Below are 16,530 nucleotides of genomic sequence, written 5' to 3' on the forward strand. Positions count from 1 at the left end.
AGCAGTTATCAGTGTTCACGTCTGATCTGCCAGCCACTAAATGTCAAATCAGGCTAAAGTCGTGCTTCAAATGGCCCCGCCCGTTTTTGGGGCGATTTCAGTCAAGTTGAAAATCGCCCAGAAGTCTCTCATAGCCTGTCATGTAAAATCTATTTTTTTCACATTTCAAAGCTTTCAATACATTCTCTATGGGTGTCTGTGGGCTTGCACTTACGCGCTTTCGTCATACGTGACGTAACGTTGAACGTAACTAAGACAATGGCGGCTATCAGCGTCTCTGTTGCGACCTGCAGTGCGGCGTTATTTTATGTTTTTAATTTGTAGACTTAGTTTACAAACATTCTGCCAACCATGGATTTCCAGTGGTTGGTTTTGGACTGATCTTGTTGATCGTGTACATACCCGCTACGAACGGACTAAATAATGAAAACGCTGCTGGCAGCTGAATCCCAATACAGCTGGGAGACTTGGCTGGATGAGTCCCGGACAGAGAAGTGGAGCCGGCCACCTTCACCCTGGTCAGAGCGGACCGCGATCCTGGTAAGAGAGCGACTCTGTACCCCGACATTGAACTGCTTTCTGTGTCATTGCGACCTTACTATCAATTCAATTCAATTTAAGGGCTTTATTGGCATGGGAAACGTGTGTTAACATTGCCAAAGCAAGGGAAGTAGATAGTAAACAAAAGTGAAATAAACAATAAATATTAACAGTAAACATTACACTCAGAAGTTTCAAAAGAATAAAGACATTTCAAATGTCATATTATGTATATATACAGTGTTGTTACAATGTGCAAATAGTTAAAGTACAAATGGGAAAATAAATAAACATAAATATGGGTTGTATTTACAATGGTGTTTGTTCTTCACTGGTTGCCCTTTTCTTGTGGCAACAGGTCACAAATCTTGCAGCTGTGATGGCACACTGTGGTTTTTCACCCAGTAGATAAGGGAGTTTATCAAAATTGGGTTTGTTTTCGAATTCTTTGTGGATCGCTGTAATCTGAGGGAAATATGTGTCTCTAATATGGTCATACATTTGGCAGGAGGTTAGGAAGTGCAGCTCAGTTTCCACTTCATTTTGTGGGCAGTGTGCACATAGCCTGTCTTCTCTTGAGAGCCAGGTCTGCCTACGGCGGCCTTTCTCAATAGCAAGGCTATGGTCACTGAGTCTGTACATAGTCAAAGCTTTCCTTAAATTTGGGTCAGTCACAGTGGTCAGGTATTCTGCCACTGTGTACTCTCTGTTTAGGGCCAAATAGCATTCTAGTTTGCTCTGTTTTTTTGTTTGTTCTTTCCAATGTGTCAAGTAATTCTCTTTTTGTTTTCTCATGATTTGGTTGGGTCTAATTGTGTTGTTGTTGTTGTTGTTGTTGTCCTGGGGCTGTGTGGGGTCTGTTTGTGTTTGTGAACAGAGGCCCAGGACAAGCTTACTTAGGGGACTCTTCTCCAAGTTCATCTCTCTGTAGGTGATGGCTTTGTTATGGAAGGTTTGGGAATCGCTTCCTTTTAAGTGGTTACTATCTGCCCCGTGAGTTCCCCCAATTGTTTGTTACCGTTGTGTACTGTTGATAATCACAAGTTTACTGGAGAACTGAGACCAAGTAGAGACTTTGGACAGGGTGGATATGGTATAATAAAGGCAGTTTATTCAGAGGTAAAGATATCTGGAATCGCGTGCACGGACTCGTGCACGTGTGTAGGTCACCTAAATCATCAGAAAAATTGCCCCTCCTGAGAATTTTTTCAGGAGCCGCCACTGTCCGGGGGTATTCCATTCTGTGTAACAGAGATACCATAAATTATGTTAAGTAAGTGAAACTGGGCTGTTAAGGTTCATGGACTAGTGGCATTTTTAGAGTTGATCAGTTTTAGGGATTTTCAGATATAATCACAGCCATATTTCACAGCTCTCTTTAAGTGCTCCAAATGACACTCCACTGAATAAAGAGAGCAACAGTTTGTATAACATATGGTACTATCCACTAACACAGTGGTATTCAAACTTTTTCAGCGGGGACCCCCTTTTTTCCGCCAGAATTTCTGGGGAACCCAAATAATATGACACAACCTTAAAATCTGTACATTTCGATTTTGACATCAACAAATAACCTTAAATTCATTTACATTTCATAAAATTAGATTTTTCAAATGATCTTTCTCAAAACGTTTGTATATTGTCCCATACTATAATCTGTACTCTTCATATTTTGTTCAGAATATACACTACCGTTCAAAAGATTAAGATGGGCAAAAGAACACAGACACTGGACAGAGGAAGATTGGAAAAAAGTGTTATGGACAGACAAATCGAAGTTTGAGGGGTTCGGATCACAAAGCAGAACATTTGTGAGACACAGACCAAATGAAAAGATGCTGGAGGAGTGCTTGATGTCATCTGTCAAGCATGGTGGAGGCAATGTGATGGTCTGGGGGTGCTTTGGTGGTGGTAAAGTGGGAGATTTGTACAGGGTAAAAGGGATCTTGAAGAAGGAAGGCTATCACTCCATTTTGCAACGCCATGCCATACCCTGTGGACGGCGCTTGATTGGAGCCAATTTCCTACTACAACAGGACAATGACCCAAAGCACAGCTCCAAACTATGCAAGAACTATTTAGGGAAGAAGCAGTCAGCTGGTATTCTGTTTATAATGGAGTGGCCAGCACAGTCACCGGATCTCAACCCTATTGAGCTGTTGTGGGAGCAGCTTGACCGTATGGTACGTAAGAAGTGCCCATCAAGCCAATCCAACTTGTGGGAGGTGCTTCAGGAAGCATGGGGTGAAATCTCTTCAGATTACCTCAACAAATTGACAACTAGAATGCCAAAGGTCTGCAAGGCTGTAATTGATGCTAATGGAGGATTCTTTGACGAAAGCAAAGTTTGAAGGACACAATTATTATTTATATTAAAAATCATTATTTCTAACCTTGTCAATGACTACATTTCCTATGCATTTTGCTATATTTCTTATTCAAACTAATTTCATGTATGTTTTCATGGAAAACAAGGACATTTCTAAGTGACCCCAAACTTTTGAACAGTAGTGTATATTATTTTATAATAATAATTTTGGCGACCCCACTGCAGTTCCCAGGTCGCAACCCCGACTTTGAATACCACTGCGAGTCTAACACAATACCTTTTTAAAACTGACTGAGGATCGATAAACAATATGCTGTATGATTAAGTAGAGGTCTTATAGTTTCTTTAAAGGTACACTTCTTAATATCTGTTTCTGGCGACTGTTTGTAAATAGATGAATGACTGTGGTGGACCTGTGTCTGCCAATAGCTACCACTGACTGACGGGGATACTAGAGTACACTGTTAACACCCTCCATCATTGGCTGACACTATCTGTGGTCCCTGGGGGGTGAGAGTCTGGGTGTTTTACCCTGTTAGTGAAGAGATACAGTACTGTACCGTAGGGCTCTGAGCTGGGATAAGAGAGAAAGTGTATGTAAATATAGCAGACAGCTTGTTTGTATAAGAAAGATTACATGGTGAGATTATCTTGATTAAATAATCATGGTGGCATTAAGATCACTGGAGCATACTGCACACACACACTCTATGGGTATTTATACACACACCCACACACATCCATCTCATTTCAGGAAACGCCTCTGTGAAAAGTGTCAGTATGGTTCTCTTTCATTCCTGACTGCTTATAATGTATAAACGTGAATACAGTGGGTATCGTAAGTATTCACCCCCCTTGGATTTCTTCACATTTTATTGTGTTACAAAGTGAAATTAAAATTGATTTAATTGTCATTTTTGGCAACCATCTACACAAAATACTATGTAATGTCAAAGTAAAAAAATATATACAGTATATATCTTACAAATTTATGAAAAATGGAAAATGAAAAAAAGTATTCACCCCCCTGAGTCAATACATGTAAAAACAATAAGCTGTGAGTCTTCTTGGGTTAGTCTCTAAGAGCTTTGCACACCTTGATTGTGCAATATTTGCCCATTATTCTTTTAAAAATTCTTCAAGCTCTGTCAAGGTGTTGGGGGTCATGGCTAGACAAGCAGATTTAAGTCAAAAATGTAACTTGGCCACTCAGGAACATTCATTGTCTTCTTGGTAAGCATCTGCAGTGTAGATTTGGCCTTGTGTTGTAGGGTATTGTCTGGTATAAAGCAGACTGAAGCGGGTTTTCCTCTAGGATTGTAAGGTATTGTCTGGTGTAAAGCAGACTGAAGCAGGTTTTCCTCTAGGGTTTTGCATGTGCTTAGCTCCATCCCGTTTCTTTTTTTCAAGCATACCCATAACATGAGGCAGCCACCAAGCTTTCTTGAAAATAAGGAGGCAGTTACTCAGTGATGTGTTGTGCTGGATTTGCCCCAAACATAAGGCTTTGCATTTAGGCCAAAAAGTGTATTCCTTTGCCGTGTTTTCTTGCAGTACAAACCATCACAGCCATTGAACTCTGTAGATGTTTTAAAGTCCCCAATGGCCTCATGGTGACATCTCTGAGTAGTTTCCTTCCTGTCCTGCAGCTCAGTTCAGAAGGACAACTGTATTTATGTTGTGTCTGGGAGGTTTAATACATCATCCACAGCATCATTATTAACTTGACCACACTTAAAGAGATATTCAATGTCTGATTTGTTATTGTTACACATCTACCAATCACTGCCCTTCTTTATGAGTTCCCTGATCTTTGTAGTTGAATCTGTGCTTGAAATTCAATACTTGACCGAGGGACAAATGTTGTATGTATGGGGGACAGACAGATTGTGAATTATGGGGGGTAGGGGGGTCTCAGAACCCCTGAATGAGACATGAGTCCCCCTAAAAGGGGGAGGGGGGGTCTCTAAATAATGCTAATTCAACCATTCTCCTATTTGTTTCAAATGCAATTTGTACTGCTACAGTAGTAAATATTAAAATAAAAGCTTAATCCAAATGAAACGAACACCCCCACCAAATCTTTCCCCATGTGGCTGCACTTGTCATCCCGGGACAGTCCCGTATCTGAGCCCCTTTTCCGGTGTCCCAACTTCTCTTTCTAGAAAAAATATACTTTTGTCAGCAAGACACATCAATTAATTCAGGCTACAAGAGTGTAGACCCTATGACAATCACCAAATGTCATGAAACCTTTCGGTGTTTTGTAACAGATGTCTCTTTCCATTCACCAAATGGCGCAAGTACACAGTACACTGTTTGGATGCTGGAATTATTTTGGAGTGGACGAACATGCTTAGGTAGCCTACTTTTTGAAGTGATTTGTTTGACAATAAGATGAAAACATCCATGACTGGTTGTGTTCATGCCAAATTAAAGGGTAATAAAAAACATTTTACCGTTAAATGAAATGTCTTTACTATTAGGCCCATAAAAACATTTAGTGCACAGGGTGAGTCCATGTAACTTATTATGTAAGCCAAATTTTACTCTTGAACTCATTTAGGTTTGCCTAAACAAAGGGGGTGAATACTTATGCAACGACTATATTTTAGTTATTTAACTTTTTATTAATTTGTAAACATTTTGTATAATTTTCTTTTCACTTTGACATTATGGAGTATTTTGTGTAGATCAATGACAAAAATATCACAATTAAATCCATTTCAATCCCACTTTGTAATGCATCAAAGTGTGAACAAATCCAAGGGGGGTGAATACTTATGATACCCACTGTTTGTGGAATGTTCACTTCTTTGGAAACATGTGTACCGCTGAAATATGTAATTCTGTTGTAAACAACTTACTGTACCTGGTTACTCGTCACACACTGATTCCGGTATGTTAGTGCAATAGACTAGGGATAGTGTGAACGTGTGTAACAATAATCAAAGCTTTATCAAAGGTATTTATCTACATTGACTCTCCTACCCCTTTAATTCTGTTACAATAACAAAACCATGTGTGTGTGTGTGTGTGTGTGTGTGTGTGTGTGTGTGTGTGTGTGTGTGTGGTGTGTGTTTCTGTAGCCCAGTGGAAAGCCATGTTAGCAGGCTTCTGGCAATGCACTCTGGGAATTAATCTGTGCCGGCTCCTTCACTTCCTCTGTGCTAATCTGAAAGTAATTACTCTATTAGGAAAAGATAAAAACACACATATACACACACACACACACACACACACGGTCAACATACTATCAAGGGGCTGCCACTTTTGCTGCTGTTTGTTTATTCAAAATGAGGCTGTGCAGAAAGAGAGAGAGAAAGAGAGAGAGAAAGAGAGAGAGAAAGAGAGAGAGAAAGAGAGAGAGAAAGAGAGCAAGAGTGAAGCTATTAAGAGAGAGAGAGAGACATAAAATAAAATAATGATACCAGCCGACACATTTGACAAATGCTTTTTAAATGTTTTGAAGAATGAAGTCCAGGAGCTCAGGATCAAATATAAACCTGTATGTCAGAGGACTGACAGATGATGATGGCTATTTCCTGGAAGGCATAGTGAGTTCTGGAAATATATATCCTGCCCCTGTTGACTATGTGTACAAATTGTGCATGTTTATTGCTGTGTACATACGTTTGTCCATGCCCATGAGTGAGTGTGTCCGTGTGCACCTGTGTGTGTGTGTGTGTGAGAGAGAGTTGTTTGCGGATGTGTGTGTGTGTGTGAAGTTTGCGGGTGAGTGTGTGTATACAATAGTGCCTTCCCTGCATGTGATATAAAACAAACAGTCAGTCAGTCAGCAGAGTTCCTCTAGTCTTCATCAGTGTATTGATTAACCAGACTGCTCTCAGACATCAGCTTCATAAGCAGAACACCCTGCTGTTGCTGTTTGTCCCTGATGCAGGGAACACAACCAACCAATCACAGACACTCTGTTACTTTCCTTCTGCTATGGAGTGTTTGTAAGTGCATGCCTGAGCCTCCACGCTTACAAGGGCAGTCTCTCAGAGAGAAAGTGTGTGTGTAGCATTTTATAGGGTAGTGTAGGGTGTACTTAGTGGTCACTACCTCTGGCCCATGTCCAGCCATATCATAGAAAGATGCCCAAAGATGCCAAATAGCAGAGTAGCTGGTCAGCAGAGTTGAGGTTGCTATATTACTAATCATAATTTTGACTTTGTATGCTTGCTGTGTGACCGACCTTTCATCAGTGTAATTGCTGAGGAGGAATTGGCAGGTATCTCCATGCTGAGAGATACCTGGTAAGGTCTTCACCTGTTGTATTCGGCACGTGACAAATAAAGTTTGATTTTATTTGACACTTCGGAACTTGAGCCCCCACTCTGTGTTTCTGACGCACACACAGACACACACACACACACCTACTACTTAAGAACAGGAGAACAAACAATTTATACGTTCTAAAACAGCTTGCAGCTTCAATCTTCCCGACAGAATAACACATTCAAGCGTGAAGTACCCCCCACTCTGCTCTCCTCTGTACCCCTGAGGCAGACTGTGCTATCTGCTAGCAAATACATCTCTGATGTAGAGTCCCGCGTTTGATCCGCAACAAAATCAGCTTTCGGGGGGAATGAAAACATTATTTCAACACGTGGGTCAATTTACGGTTCAGGACACTTATAATGCGGGTCGAAAATGTTTTAAATCAAAATAATCTGATTTTCTTTACAAACCCAGGATCTTGTTGTGTTGAATTGTGTTGTGAATTCCATTCTGTGAGCAGTGAGGCAGACCTATAGGCTACCAGCCACACACTCAGTGGATCAGGGAACAGTCCATTATTTGTGTGATGCTGAAACTTATGTTTCATCCCCCCACGTGAAAATATGTTGCCAAGTGTATTTTCCCTGGCAAGCCTAGCTCACGTGAAGATGGCGAACGTAGGCCTAACTGGATAAATAAAAAGGTTATGAAATACACCATCATGGAAACAGGTGCTGCACGAGTGAAATCCCCGGTTTGGTTTGGAAGGATTTTGGAGTCATTGTGGACAGGGACAACAACCCGGTAGATGGATACACAGCCTGCAAAAAGTGCAAGCAGGTATTTGTTTACGATAGGCTAATTCAGTTTATTATCATTTAATTGTTATGTTAATTCAGGCTTTCATTCATTTAGACCATGCGCAGGCCATAACAAGTTTAAACCGTTACGGCTGTTAAAAATTTGAGTATAGCCTACTAATTGAATGTATTTTTGCAGCCTATATTTAGATTCTGGGAATTGTTTATTTAAGTTTCAATTAATCAATTTGATTATCTAAACAATATTGAGTGTTACGGTCTTGTTTTGTTATATCTGTCACGCCCTGGCTCTGGGGACTATGTTATGTTGAGCCAGGGTATGTAATCTATGTTTGTATATCTATGTGGGCCTGAGTGACTCCCAATCAGAGGCAACGAGTGTCAGCTGGTTGTCTCTGATTGGGAGCCATATTTAACTATCGGTCTTTTCACTTTGTGTTGTGGTTTCTTGTTCCTTTTGGTTTGTGTGTATCGAAGGACTTCACGTTTCGTTCGTTGTTTTGATCAGGTGATCTGTTTAATAAATAATATGTACGCATTCAACGCTGCGCATTGGTCCTCCTCCTTAAGCGAACGTGACAGAAGAAACCACCAAGACAGGACCAAGCAGCATGAAGAGGAGAGTGGATGGACCTGGGATCAGTGGAGTAGGAGTCTCAACTGGGCCCAGCCAAGCGAAGAGCAGAAAGGTTGGACTTTGAAGCAGTGGAGTGAGAGTCTGGCGAGAACTAGGGAGGCCTGGTCCACGGGGAGGAGAGAACCCCAGAAAATTTTTAGGGGGGGGCTCACGACGTGGACGACGGGGCAGCCGGAGGCCGCGATGGAGCGGTCCAGCGGGTGTGCAGAGGAGGCCGCCAGGTTAAGGGGGCCACTGGTCACAGAGGAGAGGGAAAGTGTGGAGGCACGGCGAGAGGTACTGGGGTGTATTACCAGTCCGGTCCGGCCCGTTCCTGATCCCTGCATAGGGCCAGTGGCGTGTGTCCCCAGTACGGTTCGGCCTGTTCCTGCCTCTCGCACCGAGCCTGTGGTGCGCGTCGTCAGCCCTGTCCGGCCCGTTCCTGCTCTCCGTACCAAGTCGGTGGTGCGCGTCGCCAGCCCGGTCCGGCCCATTCCTGCTCCCCGCACCAAGTCTGTGGTGCGTTTCGTCAGCCCGGATCGGCCCGTTCCTGCTCCCCGCACCAAGTCAGGGGTGCGCTTCGACAGCCCGGCTCGGCCCGCTCCTGCTCCCCACACCAAGCCAGTGGTGTGCGTCGTCAGCCCGGCTCGGCTCGTTCCTGCTCCCCGCACCAAGTCAGGGGTGCGCTTCGACAGCCCGGCTCGGCCCGCTCCTGCTCCCCACACCAAGCCAGTGGTGTGCGTCGTCAGCCCGGCTCGGCTCGTTCCTGCTCCCCGCACCAAGTCAGGGGTGCGCTTCGACAGCCCGGCTCGGCCCGCTCCTGCTCCCCACACCAAGCCAGTGGGGTGCGTCGTCAGTCCGGCACGGCCCGTGCCTGTTCTCCGCACCAAGTCTGTGGTGCGTTTCGTCAGCCCTGTCCGGCCCGTTCCTGCTCTCCGCACCAAGTCTGTGGTGCGCGTCGTCAGCCCGGTTCGGCCCGTTCCTACTCCACGCACCAAGCCTACGGTGTGCGTCGACAGCCCAGCCCGGCCCGTTCCTGCTCTCCGCACCAAGTTTGTGGTGCGCGTCGCCAGCCCAGTCTGGCCCATCCAAGCTCCCCGCACCAAGCCAGTGGTGTGCGTCGTCAGTCCGGCACGGCCCGTGCCTGCTCTCCGCACCAAGTCTGTGGTGCGTTTCGTCAGTCCAGCACAACCCGTGCCTGGGTCATGTCCGGAGCCGGATCCGCCGCCGAGGCGGAGTGCCCACCCGGTCCCTCCCCTGTTGTGGTTGTTTGGCGCGGTCGGAGTCCGCGCCTTTGGGGGGGGGTACTGTCACGCCCTGGCTCTGGGGACTATGTTATGTTGAGCCAGGGTATGTAATCTATGTTTGTATATCTATGTGGGCCTGAGTGACTCCCAATCAGAGGCAACGAGTGTCAGCTGGTTGTCTCTGATTGGGAGCCATATTTAACTATCGGTCTTTTCACTTTGTGTTGTGGTTTCTTGTTCCTTTTGGTTTGTGTATATCGAAGGACTTCACGTTTCGTTCGTTGTTTTGATCAGGTGATCTGTTTAATAAATAATATGTACGCATTCAACGCTGCGCATTGGTCCTCCTCCTTAAGCGAACGTGACAATATCGGCTATAGGCTTTCATTAGGTAAGAAGGCTAATTAGAATGCCCTTTTTTTCAGAACGATTTGAGTTGTCGATATGCCGCATCTCATTATGAAAATATGTTGAATACACATGCAGACAAATTAATGGGGAATAATAACCTACTCTGGGGTCATAAAAACAATTAAATAAATTGATGTTATTTGCCGGGTCACAGATTGGCTCTCGGAACAATTCTATGCGAGTGGATTGGGTTGCGGATACAAATCTGTCCTGATGTCGGTATCGGGTGGGGCTCGGAATTGATGTCACCGGCGCGGGGAGGGTGAGGCTCCAAAAGACTGACCCGACTGAGATGGTCATTGCAAAATGTTGATTTTTTGTGGATTGTGATGTGTGCTTGGGGTTATTGTCCTGCTGGAACATCCACTTGCAGCCAAGTTTCAGCCTCCTGGCATGGGCAACCAGGTTTTTGGCTGAAATGTCCTGGCACTGGGTAAAGTTCATGCAGTTGACCTTAACAAGGGCCCCAGGACCAGTGGAAGCAAAATAGCCCCATAACATCAAAGATCCACCACCAATATATTCTACAGTAGGTATGGGGTTATTTTCTCCATATGCATCTTACTTTCGAAGCAAAACCCACCACTGATGTGCATGGTCAAAGAGCTCTATTTTCATAGATAAATCAGGGGGTTATAACTAGATAGTTTGTCTGTAGTCCTCTCCTGTCATAGCCCAGTGTCACGACACTGTTCCTCGCTAGCTTTGGCATGCACCCTCAATTGGTTTTACAGGCTGTGTTTGTGTGTGTATTAGTGACTAGCTTCAGACACTGCACTGTATTTCTCAAAATTTTCATCAAATCTGTCTGAGCCTCCAAATCACTCCACACTGTGTGTGTGTGCACGCGTGTGTATTTGTTCAGGAGCCTGAAACAGCTGCCTGGCAACCCAGACCTCAGCAGAATTGAGCCCCCACTCTGCGGTTCACACACCCACACCCCGCTGCCAAGAGGATTGCTGGCTGCCGCAGCACACAGAGGAACTTCCTACAAGGTCACTAGAACTTCCTAAACAGTCTCCTTCACAGTCTTTAAGTCACAGGGGTAGCAAAACCTCTTCTAGAGAGCTAGAGTGTGGAGGCTTTTGTTCTACCTTTGCTCTGTACTAAATCAGAGATTAGAACTACACTGTAAATATTTATCCCTTTGACATTAGACAAAGGACAACGTGATTGTTTTATTGTAGGTGTGGATGGCTCCTTTCATTTTCTGTGTCTTTGTTTTAAATACAGTGTATGACATCGTCTGTGTAAGCGGGCATAAGGCTGTGGCGGTGAAATTTTGTCAGCGGTGATTGTCAAGCAAACAACTGCCGGTCTCATAGTAATTGACCGTTAATTAACATAAACACATTTAGCATCTCCTGGCTTCCACGCATAGCCTACAAGCCACTGATGCAGACCTTTGGTACATCTAAACTCAGCAAAAAAATAAATGTCCTCTCACTGTCAACTGCGTTTATTTTCAGAAAACTTAACATCTGTAAATATTTGTAAGAACATAACAAGATTCAACAACTGAGACATAAATTGAACAAGTTCCACAGACATGTGACTAACAGAAATGGAATAATCACAAATCTAAAGTAACAGTCAGTATCTGGTGTGGCCACCAGCTGCATTAAGTACTGCAGTGCATCTCCTCCTCATGGACTGCACCAGATTTGCCAGTTCTTGCTGTGAGATGTTACCCCACCCACTCTTCCACCAAGGCAGCTGCAAGTTCCCGGACATTTCTGGGGGGAATGGCCCTAGCCCTCACCCTACGATCCAACAGGTCCCAGATGTGCTCAATGGGATTGAGATCCGGGCTCTTCGCTGGCCATGGCAGAACACTGACATTCCTGTCTTGTAGGAAATCATACACAGAACGAGCAGTATGGCTGGTGGCATTGTCATGCTGGAGGGTCATGTCAGGATAAGCCTGCAGGAAGGGTACCACATGAGGGAGGAGGATGTCTTCCCTGTAACGCACAGCGTTGAGATTGCCTGCAATGACAACAAGCTCAGTCCGATGATGCTGAAACACACCATGACGGACCCTCCACCTCCAAATCGATCCCGCTCCAGAGTACAGGCCTCGGTGTTATGCTCATTTCTTCGACGATAAACGTGAATCCGACCATCATTTTCCTTTTACTGAGGAGTGGCTTCCGTCCATCCACTCTCCCATAAAGGCCTGATTAGTGGAGTGCTGCAGAGATTGTTGTGCTTCTGGAAGTTTCTCCCATCGGGTTCTTGGTCACCTCCCTGACCAAGGTCCTTCTCCCCCGATTGCTCAGTTTGGCCGTGCGGCCAGCTCTAGGAAGAGTCTTTGTGGTTCCAAACTTCTTCAATTTAAGAATGATGGAGGTCAATGTGTTCTTGGGGACCTTCAATGCTGCAGACATTTTTTGGTACCTTTCCCCAGATCTGTGCCTCGACACAATCCTTTTCCTCGACACAATTTCTTCGACCTCATGGCTTGTTTTTTGCTCTGACATGCACTGTCAACTGTGGGACCTTATATAGACAGGTGTGTGCCTTTCCAAATCATGTCCAATCAATTGAATTTACCACAGGTGGACTCTAATCAAGTTGTAGAAACATCTCAAGGATGATCAATGGAAAAAGGATGCACCTGAGCTCAATTTCGAGTCTCATAGCGAAGGGTCTGAATACTATGTAAATAAGGTATTTCTGTTTGCAAAAATGTCTAAAAAACTTTGTCATTGTGGGTTATTGTGTGTAGATTTATGAGGATTTTTTATTGATTTTATCCATTTTAGAATAAGGCTGTAACGTAACAAAATGTGGAAAAGTCAAGGAGTCTGAATACTTTCCAAATACACTGTATAGCCTACACCATCACAATAAATCCATTATTTATTTTAGACAGGTCTATAGAAACATGATATGAAGAAAATGTAGTCTATTTCAGAAGAACAGAATAGCATACTCTGAGTTGTCCTTATGTTAGGCCCTGATCTGGCTATGCCATAAGGCTGTGGGCCACACGAGTTAAATTAGCAGACAAGATTTGATTAGAATTCCATGGCATTATTTTATATTATTTTAAAGTATGAAGAATACAATTGAACAAAGCTGAATAACATAGAAAGGCTATTTTCTCCAAATGATTTGAGGGAGTGCGCATATGCGGCTGTTCTGTGTTGAGTGGATAACAAAGAAACAGGTACTCCTACAGTGGGGAAAAAAAGTATTTAGTCAGCCACCAATTGTGCAAGTTCTCCCACTTAAAAAGATGAGAGAGGCCTGTAATTTTCATCATAGGTACACGTCAACTATGACAGACAAAATGAGATTTTTTTTTTCAGAAAATCACATTGTAGGATTTTTAATGAATTTATTTGCAAATTATGGTGGAAAATAAGTATTTGGTCAATAACAAAAGTTTCTCAAAACTTTGTTATATACCCTTTGTTGGCAATGACACAGGTCAAACGTTTTCTGTAAGTCTTCACAAGGTTTTCACACACTGTTGCTGGTATTTTGGCCCATTCCTCCATGCAGATCTCCTCTAGAGCAGTGATGTTTTGGGGCTGTCGCTGGGCAACACAGACTTTCAACTCCCTCCAAAGATTTTCTATGGGGTTGAGATCTGGAGACTGGCTAGGCCACTCCAGGACCTTGAAATGCTTCTTACGAAGCCACTCCTTCGTTGCCCGGGCTGTGTGTTTGGGATCATTGTCATGCTGAAAGACCCAGCCACGTTTCATCTTCAATGCCCTTGCTGATGGAAGGAGGTTTTCACTCAAAATCTCACGATACATAGACCCATTCATTCTTTCCTTTACACGGATCAGTCGTCCTGGTCCCTTTGCAGAAAAACAGCCCCAAAGCATGATGTTTCCACCCCCATGCTTCACAGTAGGTATGGTGTTCTTTGGATGCAACTCAGCATTCTTTGTCCTCCAAACACAACGAGTTGAGTTTTTACCAAAAAGTTCTATTTTGGTTTCATCTGACCATATGACATTCTCCCAATCCTCTTCTGGATCATCCAAATGCACTCTAGCAAACTTCAGACGGGCCTGGACATGTACTGGCTTAAGCAGGGGGACACGTCTGGCACTGCAGGATTTGAGTCCCTGGCGGCGTAGTGTGTTACTGATGGTAGGCTTTGTTACTTTGGTCCCAGCTCTCTGCAGGTCATTCACTAGGTCCCCCCGTGTGGTTCTGGGATTTTTGCTCACCGGTCTTGTGATCATTTTGACCCCACGGGGTGAGATCTTGCGTGGAGTCCCAGATCGAGGGAGATTATCAGTGGTCTTGTATGTCTTCCATTTCCTAATAATTGCTCCCACAGTTGATTTCTTCAAACCAAGCTGCTTACCTATTGCAGATTCAGTCTTCCCAGCCTGGTGCAGGTCTACAATTTTGTTTCTGGTGTCCTTTGACAGCTCTTTGGTCTTGGCCATAGTGGAGTTTGGAGTGTGACTGTTTGAGGTTGTGGACAGGTGTCTTTTATACTGATAACAAGTTCAAACAGGTGCCATTAATACAGGTAACGAGTGGAGGACAGAGGAGCCTCTTAAAGAAGAAGTTACAGGTCTGTGAGAGCCAGAAATCTTGCTTGTTTGTAGGTGACCAAATACTTATTTTCCTCCATAATTTGCAAATAAATTCATTAAAAATCCTACAATGTGATTTTCTGGAAAAAAAATTCTCAATTTGTCTGTCATAGTTGACGTGTACCTATGATGAAAATTACAGGCCTCTCTCATCTTTTTAAGTGGGAGAACTTGCACAATTGGTGGCTGACTAAATACTTTTCCCCCCCACTGTATATGATTAATTTAGAGTTATTTATGTAACTTTTGTTGTGATACAAATATGTTTTGATTTTTTATACATTCTAAGGCTGCATGATGCGACTGTAATGATGATCTGAAAAAAGTTGCATGAAAGGCATGAGCTCTGCTTTGTTTTTTGCGCAGGCTGTCCACACCTCATAAGTCTCTCATTCACAATTTGACAAGCACTTGATAATGCCTCGAATTTCCCGGCTGTATCCCCTTTGTGTGGCCGTAATGCCCACTAAAAAAATCCATGCTTGCCAAAGCACCTCTCACGCACATGGCTCTCTGTCACGTGATCAGGTCTTTCTCACAGGCTACAAGTGAAGACAGACACATCGGAGATGCAACTGCGCACGTCCGTATCCAATTCCGAGGAAGATATTGGAAGAACTGTCCACATTTCCTTTTCATCAGCCAACAAAACCCTTGAATGAGTCCAAACTTTTTACTGGTACTGTACGTCTATGATAGGTTCAGATTTGGTCTAGTCTGGTCCGTCTGTGGATGTTAACATCAAGCCCAGGGTGGACTGACCAAATTTCAACTACTTTTCAACATCGATAATTGTATACTGTACAACACAGATTTTAACGCTATTAGTGTAACACAAGGAATTAGCTGTGGTCAATCGTTTGTGAAATTAAAGCTCTATACCCCCATCCATGGTAACGTCTTGGACTGGTCTGAACCACCCGAGGAGCTGCAGGGTGTGTGTGTGTCTTTGTGTGTGTCCCAGGGTCAGATTGGACCGACCCAGCCCATCTGGAGACAATAAGAGTGTTATGACACCAGCTGTCACCATGGAAACCACCCAGGCCCCGCCTTGACCTGACATGCCCTTCGATGGGACAAACTTACTGCTGTAAGATGGTGCTGAAGTGTGAAGTCTTACCTGTAAATGGGATCCTGCATTACCATCATCTTACTCTCATCCCACGTCCACTCCTTCTTCTATGGAAAGACAGAATAACACTTGTTTAGTGAAGAGTGTGTGGAAGAGAGTCAGCCAGGGGTTTGTGTATGTTAGGGAAGTGTGTGAGAGAGGCTAAGGTGGAGTGAGAGGAGGTCAGGTCCTCTGTGAGGTACCTTTACACCTACATCAGACACTTTAAATGAGGCTGTCGCCGCTAACTACAGCTACTGTCATTTAACACAGTGTCTCGGATTGCCACGGTAATTAACTTTGACCTTGCTGGGCTGGATGTTGGGCTCAAGGAGATATTGATTATACTGAGCCAATCAATCCACAATCCACACGGTGAAGACAACAGTTATCTAGCTGTGATGTTCCATTTAGATATTCTGCTCTCTCTCTCTCTTTCGCTCTCTCTCTCATCTTCTTTCACTCGCTCTCTTCATATCTTTCTTACTCAGTCGTTCTCTTTGGCCGCTTCTTTTTTGCTTGCTCTCTCTCTAGCTCTTCCTCTCACTCTTTCAGTCTCTCTCTTTCCCTCACATGCACTCTTTCTCTCACTTTCCCTAGCTTTCTCTCTCTTTCTCGGTCTGACTCATTATCTCTCTGTCACGCCCTGGCCTA

The 16,530-nt window shown here is 44.0% G+C and overlaps 1 protein-coding gene across 1 annotated transcript in view; it reads right to left on the reverse strand.

The window, feature by feature from the left end:
* nos1apa (nitric oxide synthase 1 (neuronal) adaptor protein a) overlaps positions 1-16,530 on the reverse strand; it is a gene marked incomplete at its 3' end in the record, with an annotated part of 220,760 nt that overhangs the window by 77,628 nt on the left and 126,602 nt on the right. Inside the window, exon 4 of the mRNA XM_084185811.1 lies at positions 15,886-15,944. Within this exon, the coding sequence (XP_084041937.1) occupies positions 15,886-15,944 (59 nt within the window). The remainder of the gene's footprint in view (positions 1-15,885; positions 15,945-16,530) is intronic.

The sequence above is a fragment of the Coregonus lavaretus genome, assembly GCF_964263955.1.
Source record: "Coregonus lavaretus genome assembly, chromosome: 21".
Classification (NCBI taxonomy): domain Eukaryota; kingdom Metazoa; phylum Chordata; class Actinopteri; order Salmoniformes; family Salmonidae; genus Coregonus; species Coregonus lavaretus.